Source organism: Nothobranchius furzeri, chromosome 4 (assembly GCF_043380555.1).
Source record: "Nothobranchius furzeri strain GRZ-AD chromosome 4, NfurGRZ-RIMD1, whole genome shotgun sequence".
NCBI lineage: Eukaryota > Metazoa > Chordata > Actinopteri > Cyprinodontiformes > Nothobranchiidae > Nothobranchius > Nothobranchius furzeri.
This window is the reverse complement of record NC_091744.1, coordinates 65,135,060-65,149,835: the sequence shown is the minus strand read 5'-3', so window position 1 is coordinate 65,149,835 and position 14,776 is coordinate 65,135,060. Positions and strand designations below refer to the sequence as shown.

The window sequence follows — 14,776 nt, the reverse complement described above, 5'->3', positions numbered from 1 at the left end:
TCATTTTTCAGCACAACCTGGCACCTGCTCACAGTGCCAAAACCACTGATAAATGGTTTACTGACCATGGTATTACTGTGCTCAGTTGGTCTGCCAACTCTCCTGACCTCAACCCCATAGAGAATATGTGGGATATTGTGAAGAGAAGGTTGAGAGACGCAAGACCCAACACTCTGGATGAGCTTAAGGCCGCTATCGAAGCATCCTGCGCCTCCAGAACACCTCAGCAGTGCCACAGGCTGATTGCCTCCATGCCACGCCGCATTGAAGCAGTCATTTCTGCAAAAGGATTCCCAACCAAGTATTCAGTGCATAACTGAACATAATCATTTGAAGGCTGACTTTTTTTTTGTATTAAAAACACTTTTCTTTTATTGGTCGGATGAAATATGCAATTTTTTTAAAATAGGAATTTTGGGTTTTCATGAGCTGTATGCCAAAATCATCAATATTAGAAACAATAAAAGGCTTGAACTACTTCAGTTGTGTGTAATTAATCTCATATATATGAAAGTCTAATGTTTATCAGTACATTACAGACAATAATGAACTTTATCACAATATGCTGATTTTTTTAGAAGGACATGTATTTGTTAGTAGATAAAGACACTGAAGTGGGAGTGTGTGTGTGTGTGTGTGTGTGTGTGTGTGTGTGTGTGTGTGTGTGTGTGTGTGTGTGTGTGTGTGTGTGTGTGTGTGTGTGTGTGTGTGTGTGTGTGTGTGTGTGTGTGTGTGTGTGTGTGTGTGTGCATGTGTGTGTGTGCAGCAAGAGCACACATCACTCCTATTTTGGTGTCTCTGCACTGGTTACCCGTTAACTTTAATGTTCATTTTAGAATCCTGACCATAACTTTCAATGCTCTACAAGGTCAAGCTCCTCCCTATATTACTGAACTGTTAAAGCCTTATGCTCCAACCAAGCCCTCTGGTCCACACACCAGAACCTTATAGAACAGGGGCATTCAATTCCGGGACTGGAGAGCCATTATCTGTTTCAACACACCTGATTTCAGTCAGTAGGTGATTAATAGGCTTCTGCAGACCCTGATGAGCTGCTGCACATGTGATTCAACCACTGAATCAAGTGTGCTGGAGCAGAGAAACCACCAAACCATGCTGAATACCGGCCCTCCAGGACGGGAATTGAATGCCCCTGTTCTAGAAGTTCCAAAAACCAGATATAAAAGTCGAGGTGATCACTCCTTCCAGGTTGTTGCACCCCGACTATGGAATGATCTTTCTTTAATCTTACGTAGCATTGACAGTCTGGATATCTTTTAAAAAAAAACAGCTAGACCCTTTTATTTAAAGCTGCTTTTACCTAAATCTTTTGTTTTCCTTTTTTTAATTCAAATTTGTAAAAATCTGTCATTTGTTTTATAACATTGTAACGGAATTGAAGTGATGTAACTATCTAGAGTTGTATTTTAATACACTGTAGGTAGATCACTTTTTATAATCAGAAGAAAAGGCTGTTTTTATCATCAGGGAGTTTAATTAAACACTCTGTATTGACTTTGAGACAAGAAAAGAGAGAGAGTTGGGATTGTTTGAGAATCTTTAATTTCTTAATTATAAATTCTAAACAATCTACCAGGACTAACTCTGTGATGGATGAAAATGGATTTGGATGTTGTGTTGGTGCGTGTGTGTGTGTGTGTGGTTGGTTCAGACTCCTTAGGCTGACGTCATTGAATCTGGTCGTCTTTGTTATGACTAGATATCACGAGGCTTATAAAGTGATGACATGAGCCGCTATTTTGCCGTGTACGTACCCAGTGGGGGGCCTCCCAGGTAGATCAGGAAATGCCAGGTCTGGAGACCTCGGATGTGCGCTGGAGCTGTCGGAGCAGCGGTCGCAGCGTCTCAAAGCCCGTCTGAAGGGTCGACCCCGGTACCAATCGGCGGCGTCAGCAATTTTATGATTCAGTTTTTCTAATTTTTATTTATTTCTGTTTTAAATCCTTACGATTTTAAGACTTTATGATTTGTTTTATATTATTTTTGATCCATGTGAAGCACTTTGTGATTCACTGTCTGTGATGAGTACTTTATAAATAAAATTTACTCACTTAACTCTAGAGAAACATTAAGATTTTCCAGTTTTCTGTCAAACTGCAGCATACAATGCAAATGCCACACCCTGTTCTGATTGAATGCTTTAACTCATAATACAGTGTGAAGAGGAGTTATATTATCATATAAGACCTCTAGTCAAACAAAGGAGTTGTCCTCTGTTAGAAACAAGGCCACCATTTTTGTTCATGCTTCAGTTTGGGTCAGCCGAGCTGAAGATTGCCATGCGTGAACATTTAACTGGTCTACACTCCTTCTCTTTCAGTGAACAATTGTGCAGCTAAAGAAAATGACAAATCAGCTGAGTTTCTTCTTCTATCCTTGATGCTTTTGTTCTAAAATGTCAACTGTTTGTAGTCAGTGTGCACCATCCAAGACTTTAGGCCTGCAGATGAACCTTCAGGATACTTTTGGACTGGATGAGAAAATCATGACACAAGTATTTAAAACAGATATTATGTTAAAATGACCCCTATTAGGGGCTATGTGACCAGCTATGCATGAAAGAGTTTAAACTGGACAATAAAGTTGGAAATCAGTGTAAATGTTTAAATAAGTTTGGATATTGAAGCAGCTTTAAGAATGCACCATTGTGCTTTGGTCTTAGTTTACCTCAAACTAGCCGTTAGCATATCATTCTGGCAGAATGTAAAGTATGTTTCTCCAAAAAGAGACGGTTCAGGAAGTTATCTATTTAAGATAATTACATCAAACCTCCACACAGAAACACATTTTCAAATGGCTGAACTATCTCCTGAAGTCTTTTCTATGTAAACTTTATTCATGTTTCATCCACTTATATGCTCACATGTGTTTTCTCCTAGCCTAGTGGACTAGACCAAATTCTTGCTTTGTAAAGTTTGGTCTAGGCACGCTCCATTGGAACCTCCGCAGCTCCTACCAGAACTCTGGCTGGCCAATCACAGCTCTCTAGAGGGGTTTCAAACACATAAAGAGCTGTGATTGGTCCATAATGGTGGGCCAATCATAGTGCTCTATCTGCTTAGTGAACAAATCACAGAGCTTTATCCGCTTTGTGGGCCAATCAGGGCACTCTATATGCCTGGTGGGTGGGATGATGCAACAGAGTGAAACAAGAGTATGTCACATTCATTGTCCAGTAGGATGCGGAGATCATTTGAAAGACAACGGTAGAACCCGCCCCACAACCGAGAGCCGTCAATGGAGCGTTGCCAGACTAAATAATACATTTATTTAGTCTGGCTTGCCAGGCTAGTTTTCTCCCACAACTGAGCTTAAAGCGCTGCATACAGGTTCAAGGTCAGATTCGGTGAATAAAGTAGAACAAATTAAGTAAGTAAAACTGTCAGGAAAGGAATGCAGATTTGAATGAGGTAGCCTATTTGAAAACATTCTGAATTTTAAGAACTCTACTTAACAAATGAGCGTTTTTGTAAGCTAGTCCTAACTTTACCTCATTTGCTGCTTGTAGTTCACAAATATGCCTGAAACATTCATTTATATTGAGTAGTTTAGATTAAAAGAATATATTTGGGATAACATCTTGGGATCACCATTTTAGGTAGGAATTACACAAAAATCACAATTTAAGAACAAGATTCCCTTTTTCTTAACAGAACTAACACTAAAATTAACATTTAGCATCAGTCTTTAGATGATGTTTTATAATGTTTTTGCCTCTGTTTGTGTTGGAACCAGCTGGATTCAAGGTGACCATCACAGAAAACCAAAACATGCCTTCCTTCTTCCGTCTCAGGAACATTGCTAAGCTGAGTTTCTGTTCCCGCTCTGAACTTGAGACAGTTATCCACACCTTCATCTCCTCACGCTTAGACTACTGCAAGTTGCTTTTCACTTGTCTGAGCAAAACCTCCCTGAACCGTCTACAGGTGGTTCAGAACGCCTGTGCTCGATTTCTGACAAAGTCCTCCAAACACACCCACATCACCCCGCTTCTCCTCCAGCTTCACTGGCTGCCAGTTAACTTCTGGGTTCATTTCAGTATCCTGGCTGTGGTTGTTAGGGCCTATATGGACAAGCACCATCTTATGTTGGTGATCTTCTCAGTCACTACGCCCCCAGCAGGTCCCTGAGGTCCTGTGACCAAAGCCTACTGGTTGTGCAGCGCACCAGGCTGGCATTGGTGTGACCTTTGATTGATTCTTCATCACTACCTTCTCCTCATTCTAATGCCTTTCCAGAGATCCACTGATCACCTCTTTCTAATTCATTTTCTCATTCTCTTTCTTCACATTTTTTATTACAACTTTTACTTTTCCCAATTTTATGATTTTTTTAATCATTTTAAAATTATTTTTATTTTGTACTTTTTGCTCTTGTGAAGCACCTCATGAATTTTATCTTGAGAGGCGCTATATAAAAGGTAATTTCTTGATCTTCTTCTAAAACTCGGTTTTACAGATACTCGACTACAACACGAAAGAAGCTGTCATTCACGACGCTTCTGGTGTGACACTGTGCATCATGTCATTGCCCACGCTGGACCATACCTTCACCATTTCTCAGCACAAAAAGATAATTATGTTAGTTTAAAACTAGCATGAAAAGCAGCGGGGGCAGCGTGCTTTCCTGCAACAAATGCTAGACCTTTAATTTTCCTTATCTTTAAAATGTCAAGGTGATTGCATCTTTTGGGTGTGTGCTAGTATTTGCACACACACACACACACACGCACACACTCTACTACTGTGATAATTGTTTTGAGAGCTTCCACTGCAGCTGCTGCTCTCACAAATCTCCATACAGTACCCATCGTGTTGTTGGTCACATTAACTCACATCAAAAGGAAAAATGAACAGAAGCCCTGACTCCTCCCACTATGCCTTTTGGTCCTCTCCATCACCTCCTCCACCTCCTCCACCTCCTCCCACCCTCCCGGGTAGCAGCAGGTGTTATTCTCATGTCACCTGAAGATTTAGGTGGTAATTGGCATTACCTCTCTCCCTCTCTCTCCTTCTGTGCTTGTGTGTGTGTGTGTGTGTGTGTGTGTGTGTGTTCAGGGGGAGTTATTCTTGCTTCGTCTCATGCCAGCAGGGGACGAGTGTGTTTCTGTGCAGCCGAGGAGGAGAGAGAGGGGAGAGGGAATCACGCCTTAAAGACACGTGGGAGAGATTACTCAAATATTCCTCTTCCTTTGTACCTTTATCCCTCTCGCTGCGGCACGGTCATCTCTCCTCAAGCAACAAAAAGATGAAGCTCGTTTCTTTTTTCTTTTCTTTTTTTTTTGCAGGCTTCTGCACAGCACGACAAATCTATAATAACCTATTTACACCAAGGTTTCACTGCCGCTGAAGGCTTTGACCTTGTCTTATGTTCTCCTTAATGCATAGCCAGTTTTTATAACATATACAGTTTTGTCTAATTCCAACCAAGTTCCAAATTCATGCATTTGTCCAAAGTGCTTTTCTGTCTACAACAGGTCCGCAGCTGATAGTTAATGCAATCCGGATCAGATCATCCTCCCAGGAGCCAATTAACTGCACTGATATTACATAATGACAGCCCACACTTTATAACGACATGCCGGACCTTGCAGAATGGACAAGGCTGGTAATAAAGAGGAGGATGAGTGACAGAGCAGAGGAAATGAAACACCTTGAAACTCTCAGGATGCTCCGAGCAAAGAATAATTCACAGCATCTTCTTACCTTTGCTGTTGTCCTCTTCTCTGTTGAGATACATGGCTGTGTGTTTCTTCTCTCTCCGATCTGAGGCGGATAACAATGGCGTTTGTCTCACTTCTTATTTGATAGTGTACTCCTCCGTGAGTCGTGAACTCCGCTGATGTGGTTTGTAGTAGTAGCTGCTTATTGTTTTGTTGCCACTCAGCTGCCTCTCCTCTCCTCCTAGTGGATGGGTAGGCTAACCAGTTTGAGACTCACACGCTACTCCCTCCCTCCCTCCCTCTCATCCTCCTCCTCCCCCTCTCTCCCAGCCTCCTCTCCCTCTCCTCCTCCTCCTCCTCCTCCCCCTCTCTCCCAGCCTCCTCTCCCTCTCCAGCATCAACTGAAATGTAGCTCAGAGGACAAAATGGGACTTCTGCAGCAGAGCAAGTCTTCATTTATTGTTCAATCAATTTGTGCATCAGTCGATCAGGTTCAAATCTATAATTGGAAGTGCAGACTCAGTAATTTGATGGGATTCAGACTTGGTTTATTTTCACTGGCTGATCTTTGTTGTTGTTGTTTGTCATCTCACTTGTGATTCATATCAGCAAACAAATTTCTATATCATAGAAAAGCAATTTCAACTGTTTTATCATTGATATTTTCAGTGCCTTCCAGAATGAGCCGTTTCAGGGCTCTGTTACATTAATAAAACTAGCTGAAGCTGGCCACACCCACCCATCCCCCGCTCAGGCTGCATTAAGCTGAGAAGCTCCAATACCCAGAAGCCTTTGCTCCTCCAGCAGCAGCTCGCTCTTATATGTGAGATTGATCTGCTAATTGTCCTGTTTGTGATGTCAGAATTGGGGACTTTTTGAAACAGCTTGTTTTAGGCACACAATTAGTAAAAACAAACACTGACAGAACACAGATAGATGATTTAGTTTTCAGTTTGGAGTGTTTATAAATGAAGTAGAGAAAAACTTCAGAAAGTTGGGACTCTGTTGGGAGAAATTGAGCTGACATTCCTGGTGCCGCAGTCTGCTTCCAGCATGTTTCGCTGCAATACTTTTATTTTGAAAATTACTGGTGACTTTTCACTGAAGCAGTGTGTTATTTCCTATCTAGCTCTATGGTAACTGTGGTAATTGACACATCCCAGAAGCAGCTATTGGAAAAATTAGAACCCGTTCCCATCTTTAATGCCGCGGCGTGCCGTTTCTGGGCCGCTTCTGAAAATTGCCGCGTTGCGGCTAGTTTGTTACACTCCATAGATTATGATGGACTCTATTTGAAGCGGTGCCGTTTCGCTGCCATTACGCGCCGCTTTTGCTTCCAGTGTGCAGTAGCTTACAGCTGTGCTTTGTCACAAAGTAGTCCCAAGTCTAAAATGGCGCCTGTGATTCGTTCATGTTACCAATTATTTTCACTTGCAGTCAGTCTGATTGTTTAGATCACCAAGCAGAATTAGGATCACTACTGAGTGATTTTAAACTTGTTTTTACTCACAATGCTAGTTGGATCCATTCACTTACTGTGTTTTATGCTAAAGCTAAAGGAGCTGGGTCAGGAGAATGACTGGCCTGGTTAAAAATAGTTTTTCCCCACTAATCTAATTCTGGGAAATATGTCGACAGACAAATGTTCATTTTTAGGTGAAATATCACTTTAAACCCACATTTTAAATATTGTGTGAGAACATTTTCCTGTCAAAGAAAAGGCTTCTTTTTTCCAGATCAAAATTTCAACCCAACAATGCTAAAATAAAAACCCTAAAGTGCAGTGCCTTTATGTACGAGATGCTTTTGTGCTTTTATTTTTCTTTTTTCTTGATGTTGTTCTTGTCTCTCAAAAGAAATTCTTCTTTTTCAGTGCAAATAAAAAGGAGTAAAACAGAAATATTGATCAGTTATCATGAAAGACAAACCTAGTGACAAATTATGCAAGAACCATTCATTTCTGCTCATGATTATAACCAAATGAGCATTTTAATTCTTAGAAGCTAAAAAAATAGAATAAATCACGTTTATTATGGGTTTCCTTTTTTTTAAATGATCACTTTTCATCGTGTGGTGCAAATGAGACAGAATGTTGTGCTCTAAAGAAATGTTATGGTACAAAATAAATAAAAAAGGAGTTAAATGAGTGGAAGGAGCTAGCTGAAGCATAACTATAAAAACAATTTTAATTGCTTTTTTTCACACGTTGGTAGGAAACGGTCATTGCAGCAGCAGCACATTGTAGTCTCAGCGACACATCGAACTGGTTAAGTTGGTAAAAAACTGTGAAAATGTTGCTCCACTGCAGAAAAGGTTCTAATTCATCTCCTCCACATCTGCAGTCAAGACAGTTTCATGTGCAGGTTTACTGACCACACCAGAGCACAGGTCGGAGTACATCAACCAGAGACTCGTCTGATGCAAGCTGTCTAAATGAACTGCAGGAATGAGATGTAGATTATTTTAGCACTCAGTATTCAAGCTGCCATACATCTAGCAGCCCTGTAAGTGAAGGAGGACAAATCTGCCCCTGACCTTGACACAGTCCAAGAATAAACCAGTTAGAAAGCAATTTAAAAGAATTCCCTTAATTATTTTTCTTCCTCGTGTTCTCTGAGTAAATTGCCAATTTGTAACTGAACTTTCTTTTCCTCTGCAAGAAGCTGGAAGGAGGAGAAAGAGAGAAATGGGATGAACCATGACAGTTATTAAAACTACAGCAGAATGTCTGCAGCAGGACCACTGGTCCTTGCTCAGACAGATGCGGTGTAATAAACTCAACCAATTTCCTCTTAGCCGGCATCTCCAAAACAAACTGCTATAATGTGATTTTATTCATAAAGTATACATCTAATGTTTCAGTCAGTCTTGTGCCTCGCTGATTTTATAGATTAAAAATTAAACAGGATATGAGTAAAGCAGCAAATGTTTTGAACATTGTTGCAGCACTAACAGATTGCCTGCTTTTGTCAACAAAGCCTAGGAAAGTCATTTATCCGGAGCGTTTCTGTGGTGATTTTTATTTGATCACATTTTGTTTTGTGCCGAGCTCCGTGCTATTTCCACTCGACTGAGCATCTTTGGCCGTTTGTTGGGAGAATTCTCTGCAGACTAATTTGACCACAGCCTATTCCCAGATATTCCCCACCCCTCGCTCCCAGCAACATTGTGCCTGTCGCTGATGCATCCGTCTCCGCTGGTTTCTATAAATACCACCTTCTCTTCCCCATCAAAAACCTGATTCCCATTGATTTAGTGACCTATATACTCATCACCACCATTCCCTCCCTTTTCCTCCTCCTGCTGATGGTCCTCTGCTGTCTCCACCTCTTCTCGCTTCCTGCCTTTTCCCTCCATCATTCAGCTCTACTTAACCACCTCTTCCCTCCACCTTCTTCCCCTCCTCTTTCATGCTGGAGAGCAAAAAAAAGGCTAATAATAGTTCACAATGGAAGCTTAAGTCCTAACATGGGGAAAAAAAAGAGGATTTGAGTATGAAACAGGAACAGTGGCTGCTGTATTTCAAAGTCGTGTAGTGGAAAGTCGAGCCTCCATCTGAACCCTGGTGTGAGTAAACACTGGAGTAGATGGAAGCTGATGAAAGGAGTCTCTCAAAGAGGTGCAAAAAAATCCAATACGAAACTCGACTCTGGTAGAAATGAGAGAACGAGACATTCAGAGAGAAGAGTGAGTGTGAGTGTGTGTGTGTGTGTGTGTGTGTAGGGTTACATGAAGGTACTATGATGCAATTATGCTGCAGGGACCTGCTCAAAAAAAGCATCGTGGAAACGTGCGCCACAACTCTAATGATGAATTTATTAAGCTGAACAGGATTTTAAAAAGTGAATGAGAAAGAAAAAACGTGAAGTCATGCAAGTCAAAAAGTCTGCCGAGATACACTCTCAAAAAATGCATCATGCACGTTTAGACAGGCTTAATTTATCAAGTGAAAACAGATGCTTCTGCTAACTAGAAACCATCTGCAGATTAAATTTCATCACAGCTGCATGAAAATTTGCAGTCCTGAAGAAAGAAAATTTAGCTAAGAGAACAGGGTTGGAGAATATGATGTACTGCTCCATCACCTGAAACTATCCAACACCTGTATTACCAGTTACTGCTGACTCTCATCCCACTCCCACGCCACAGGGGGCTGTGGCTGTACTGCAGCTCCACAGCGACACCTAGTGGCTCTGAACTGAACCAAACCATCACAGCAGACCGATGGTCCTGTTGCCCCCGAGGACACACACACACACACACACACACACACACACACACACACACACACACACACACACACAGTCGTCCTTGGTCTCTTCAAAACTCTGCCCTACTATTACAGACAAACACACATTGTCAGTTCTTCTTGTATCCTGTCAGATAACTACTGGACCTTGAAAGCAGAAACAACAATGAGAGGGACGGAACAAAAATAAATAAATAAACTTAAAAAATAGAGTGTAACCTTGAAAACAGACAACTACATCAGTCAATTTGAGGACAGTCAGTTTATTGAACAGTAAGTTGTGACAAGAAACAATTGTTTTCTTTTCCCATTGCATTGCAAACAACTGTGCCATTCACCACATAAACGCTCTCTGTCACAGAGGCTTTGCAGATTGACAGCGTGACAAGGGAGTATATACACTCAACAAAAATATAAACGCAACACCTTTGTTTCTGCTCCGATTTTTCATGAGATGGACTTAAAGATCTAAAATTCATTTCAGATACACAATATCACCATTTCTCTCAAACATTGTTTACAAATCAGTCTAAATGTGTGATAGTGAGCATTTCTGCTTTGCTGAGATAATCCATCCCACCTCACAGGTGTGCCACATCAAGATGCTGATCTGACATCATAAGTAGTGCATAGGTGTACCTTATACTGCCCACAATAAAAGGTCACCCTGGAAAGTGCAGTTTTTTGCTTTATTGGGGGTCTGGGGACTCAGAACCGGTCAGTATCTGTGTGACCACCATTTGCCTCATGCAGTGCAACACATCTTCTTCGCATAGAGTTTATCAGATTGTCAATTGTGGCATGTGGAATGTTGGTCCACTCCTCTTCAATGGCTGTGCGAAGTTGTTGGATATTAGTGGGAACTGGTACACGCTGTCGTATACGCCGGTCAAGCACATCCTAAACATGCTCAACGGGTGACATGTCCGGTGAGTATGCTGACCATGCAAGAACTGGGATATTTTCAGCTTCCAAGAATTGTGTACAGATCCTTGCAACATGGGGCCGTGCATTATCTTGCTGAAACATGAGGTGATGTTCATCTATGTACGGCACAACAATGGGCTTCAGGATCTCATCACGGTATCTCTGTGCATTCAACAAGCCATCAATAAAATGCACCTGTGTTCTTTGTCCATAACAGATGCCTGCCCATATCATAACCCCACCACCACCATGGGCCACTCGATCCACAACACTGACATCAGCAAAGCGCTCACCCACACGACGCCACATACGCTGTCTGCCATCTGCCCTGAACAATGTAAACCGAAATTCATCCATGAAGAGAACACCTCTCCAACGTGCCAGACGCCATTGAATTAGAGCATTTGCCCACTCAAGTCTGTTACGGTGACGAGCTGGAGTCAGGTCAAGACCCTGATGAGGACGACGAGCATGCAGTTGAGCTTCCCTGAGACGGTTTCTGACAGTTTGTGCAGAAATTGTTTGGCTATGCAAACCAATTGTTTCAGCAGCTGTCTGAGTGGCTGGTCTCAGACGATCTTGAAAGAGAACCTGCTGGATGTGGAGGTCCTGGGCTGGTGTGGTTACACGTCATCTGCGGTTGTGAGGCCGGTTGGATGTACTGCCATATTCTCTGAAACACCTTTGGAGACGGCTTATGGTGGAGAAATGAACATTCAATGTACGAGCAACAGATCTGGTTGACATTCCTGCTGTCAGCATGCCAATTGCACGCTCCCTCAGTGCTTGTGGCATCTGTGGCATTTTGCTGTGAGACAAAACTGCACATTCCAGGGTGGCCTTTTATTGTGGGCAGTATAAGGTACACCTGTGCACTACTCATGATGTCGGATCAGCATCTTGATGTGGCACACCTGTGAGGTGGGATGGATTATCTCAGCAAAGCAGAAATGCTCACTATCACACATTTAGACTGATTTGTGAACAATGTTTGAGAGAAATGGTGATATTGTGTATCTGGAATGAATTTTAGATCTTTAAGTCCATCTCATGAAAAACCGGAGCAGAAACAATGGTGTTGTGTTTATATTTTTGTTGAGTGTATATCATTTGTTTAAAGTGCTTTTCACTGCACGATTCCTCTTGGAGGAAGAGAATGGGGGGCTGTGAGGTGAGCTCAGGGCCCCAAAAAGACCTCTAAGCTTCCTGGCTGCACTAGTCATACACTGTGTGATGTTACGTGTCTCATCTTTACTTTGTGTGCATCTGTGTGTGGCTTCTACTTATTGCATAACAGTAAGCTGGTTTGTGAATTTTTATTTTAAATTTCAGTGAACATTTAAAGCACAAATCATTAGATGAATATGTAATAAACTCTTCACAATAATTCTAATACATCTCATAATATCTAAGTTACATTCTTATATCTGATGCATATAGGCAACTTACATTTTTGTGGCTATACTGCTGAGGGTTAACATAGTGGACACCATTGTGTGGGTGTGTCTCAGCCCTCTGGTTTCACAGATAAATATGATCAAAAAGGGTCACTCAGAAATAAATCTTAGAACACCGAGCTCCCTACAGTATTCAGATATTATTAAGAGTGTTGTCTTAACAATAATAATAATAGTCCTTTGTGCTTTCTTTGAGTGTACACTCTAAGTCATCCTTTTGGTGTTTAAAATAAACCTCCTCGGCAATGATCCGCACTCTGATGGATGCCAGGTCGAGTACCAACACAGAGGGAGTAAAGAGGAAAAATATCTGAGTGTAACTCTAACAACAACTACACATCAACTACGGCACCACACGGTCAGACACACACACACACACACACACACACAAACACACGCACAAACAAAACCAAATGCACAAAGTCACAGCTGAATTAAAACCAAACACTTTCAGGATTCAACTATAAAAACTGATCTGAAGACAGTGTAGAAGGGATGAGGGTTAAAAAATAAAATCCTAATAATCTCAATAACACAAAAAGTAGGCGTGGATCAGGTTGGAATGTAAATCAAAAATAATACAAGAAGCTCACATGAGTGGGAGAGTCGTTTTGCTGTTGTCTTTAGCCGTTATCATCGGACGGTGTTGGTCCCTCCCTGACTATGGCTTTCAGGTACAGTAAGACAACACGAAGATTATCTCACATTCAGGCAGTGAAGCCTCGGTTCTTAGTGCAGTCGCTGTCGTTCTGCGGCTACGTCGTGGAAAAGAAGCACCATTCAGACAGAAGCATTAACACAAACTCTACCGAGCATCTCAGTTCAGTCCGTTTCTACGAGCGTAGCTAAATGTTCGCTGTGAACGATCAGCAATAAGATTTATCGTTTGGTCCTATAATTAAACAGAAGAAAACTGCAGGTTTTACCGATAACACGAGAGATGGCACCTCCAGCAGAACCATCAAAGATCTACACTAGTGTTCCCCTTGGCGTTCAGTAAACAAAAACATCTGCTGCATTTATATTCATAGTTTCATTTCTGTTCCTTCTTTTTTTTCTCTCCACATCATAACATAAAATCACTACGATATGAGCTGAAGGGGGGAGGTAGGTGTGCAAAACAGCCATCATGTACAAAACAATAAAATCTAACAGAAAACTCATTTCATCTGCATATGTACAATCTAGATAAAGTGGACTATTTGACACAGAAACAAACAAAAACACAACACGTACAAATATACAAAGATCTAAGAAAGAAATATCGATAAATAAAAGCTCACTCCCACGAATATTACACCAAAAAGTTGCACAGGACCACCGAAGAGCTGCTTGACCAGTGGGAGCAAGGAAGGAATGTGATTGGATGATAAACATCAAAGTCACCTTGATCTCCGGTGGGATGAATCAATAGCAGGGCTTCGGTGTTTTCTATTTTTCCCCTTGGAAGCTTAACGCAAACAAACCCATCTAAAGCAAATCAGCAAAGATACATTTGGTAAAACTCAGACAACACTGAGAACACAACAATTAGATTTTCAGATGAAGACAGAGTTTTGTTTGCTCTTTGGGGTCGTGCGACTCAATTCAAGTTTGGACAAAGCTTTAAGTCTAGCGATAACTCTGCTGTAAACAAATAAAAATCATATGTTTGCATCAAAGGAGAAAAACTGGCTCCACGATGCACACGGATGCACCGCAAGACAGAATATTTAATAATAATTTGCCTTTTTTTAGAGATTTCATTCCTCAGCTGTTCCCAAACAGAGCCGAAAACTGCCAGGGCGCTCTGAACTCAAGACGAGGCTTTGGTCAGTCATGTCACAGCGGGCGTTTCCCATCACATGAAGATGCATAAACTCCAGCTGTGACCTCACTGAGTGGAGTCTGGCCAGATGTGCAAGGGTTCTGACCAAAAACAAAAAGACAGCTGCTTTTGGTGATCGTGTAAGCAGTTTTCTTCCGTCTGGTTCGTAACCAGGAAACAAAGACGTCGTTCAGAGGTAAAACAGTCCAACCATTGTGGCCGTGCTAAATATCAGATGGAACCTGATCTACTTAAAAAGCCAAGGCAATCAAAGCCTGCTCTGAGCTGAAAGGCTGAGTTCATTACAACCACTTACTGTACAGGAAGGGAAGTGGCTTCTGAAGAAAGATCAGAGGGATTGTGCTGGTCTCACATCAACACGTTGCCAGGGACCGAAACAGCCTCTTAAGGCTTGTTTTTCTCCAGTTGCAGCCATTTCATCTTCTCAGACATACAGTCTGCATTTTTTGAACTTCTCAAATATCCTCCTAACAGAAGATTGTGCTATTAACCGCCAATTTAAAACGCCAAGTCACAATTTCACCAAGGGATTCTCTGGCAATAAAATGTTGCTCAACTTCTAAAAAATAATCAGCACTTGCAGGACTGCAGCAGCCAAGAGCAGCACGTCTGATTAAAAGACACAACAATCA

The 14,776-nt window shown here is 41.6% G+C and overlaps 1 protein-coding gene across 1 annotated transcript in view; it reads right to left on the bottom strand.

Annotated features, from left to right (window-relative positions):
* LOC139069651 (synaptotagmin-7-like) overlaps window positions 1–5,969 on the bottom strand; it is a 93,753-nt gene extending 87,784 nt beyond the window's left edge. The window contains exon 1 of the mRNA XM_070550365.1: window positions 5,727–5,969. Within this exon, the coding sequence (XP_070406466.1) occupies window positions 5,727–5,760 (34 nt within the window). The 5' untranslated portion in view covers window positions 5,761–5,969. The remainder of the gene's footprint in view (window positions 1–5,726) is intronic.
* Between the last annotated feature and the right edge of the window lie 8,807 nt (window positions 5,970–14,776).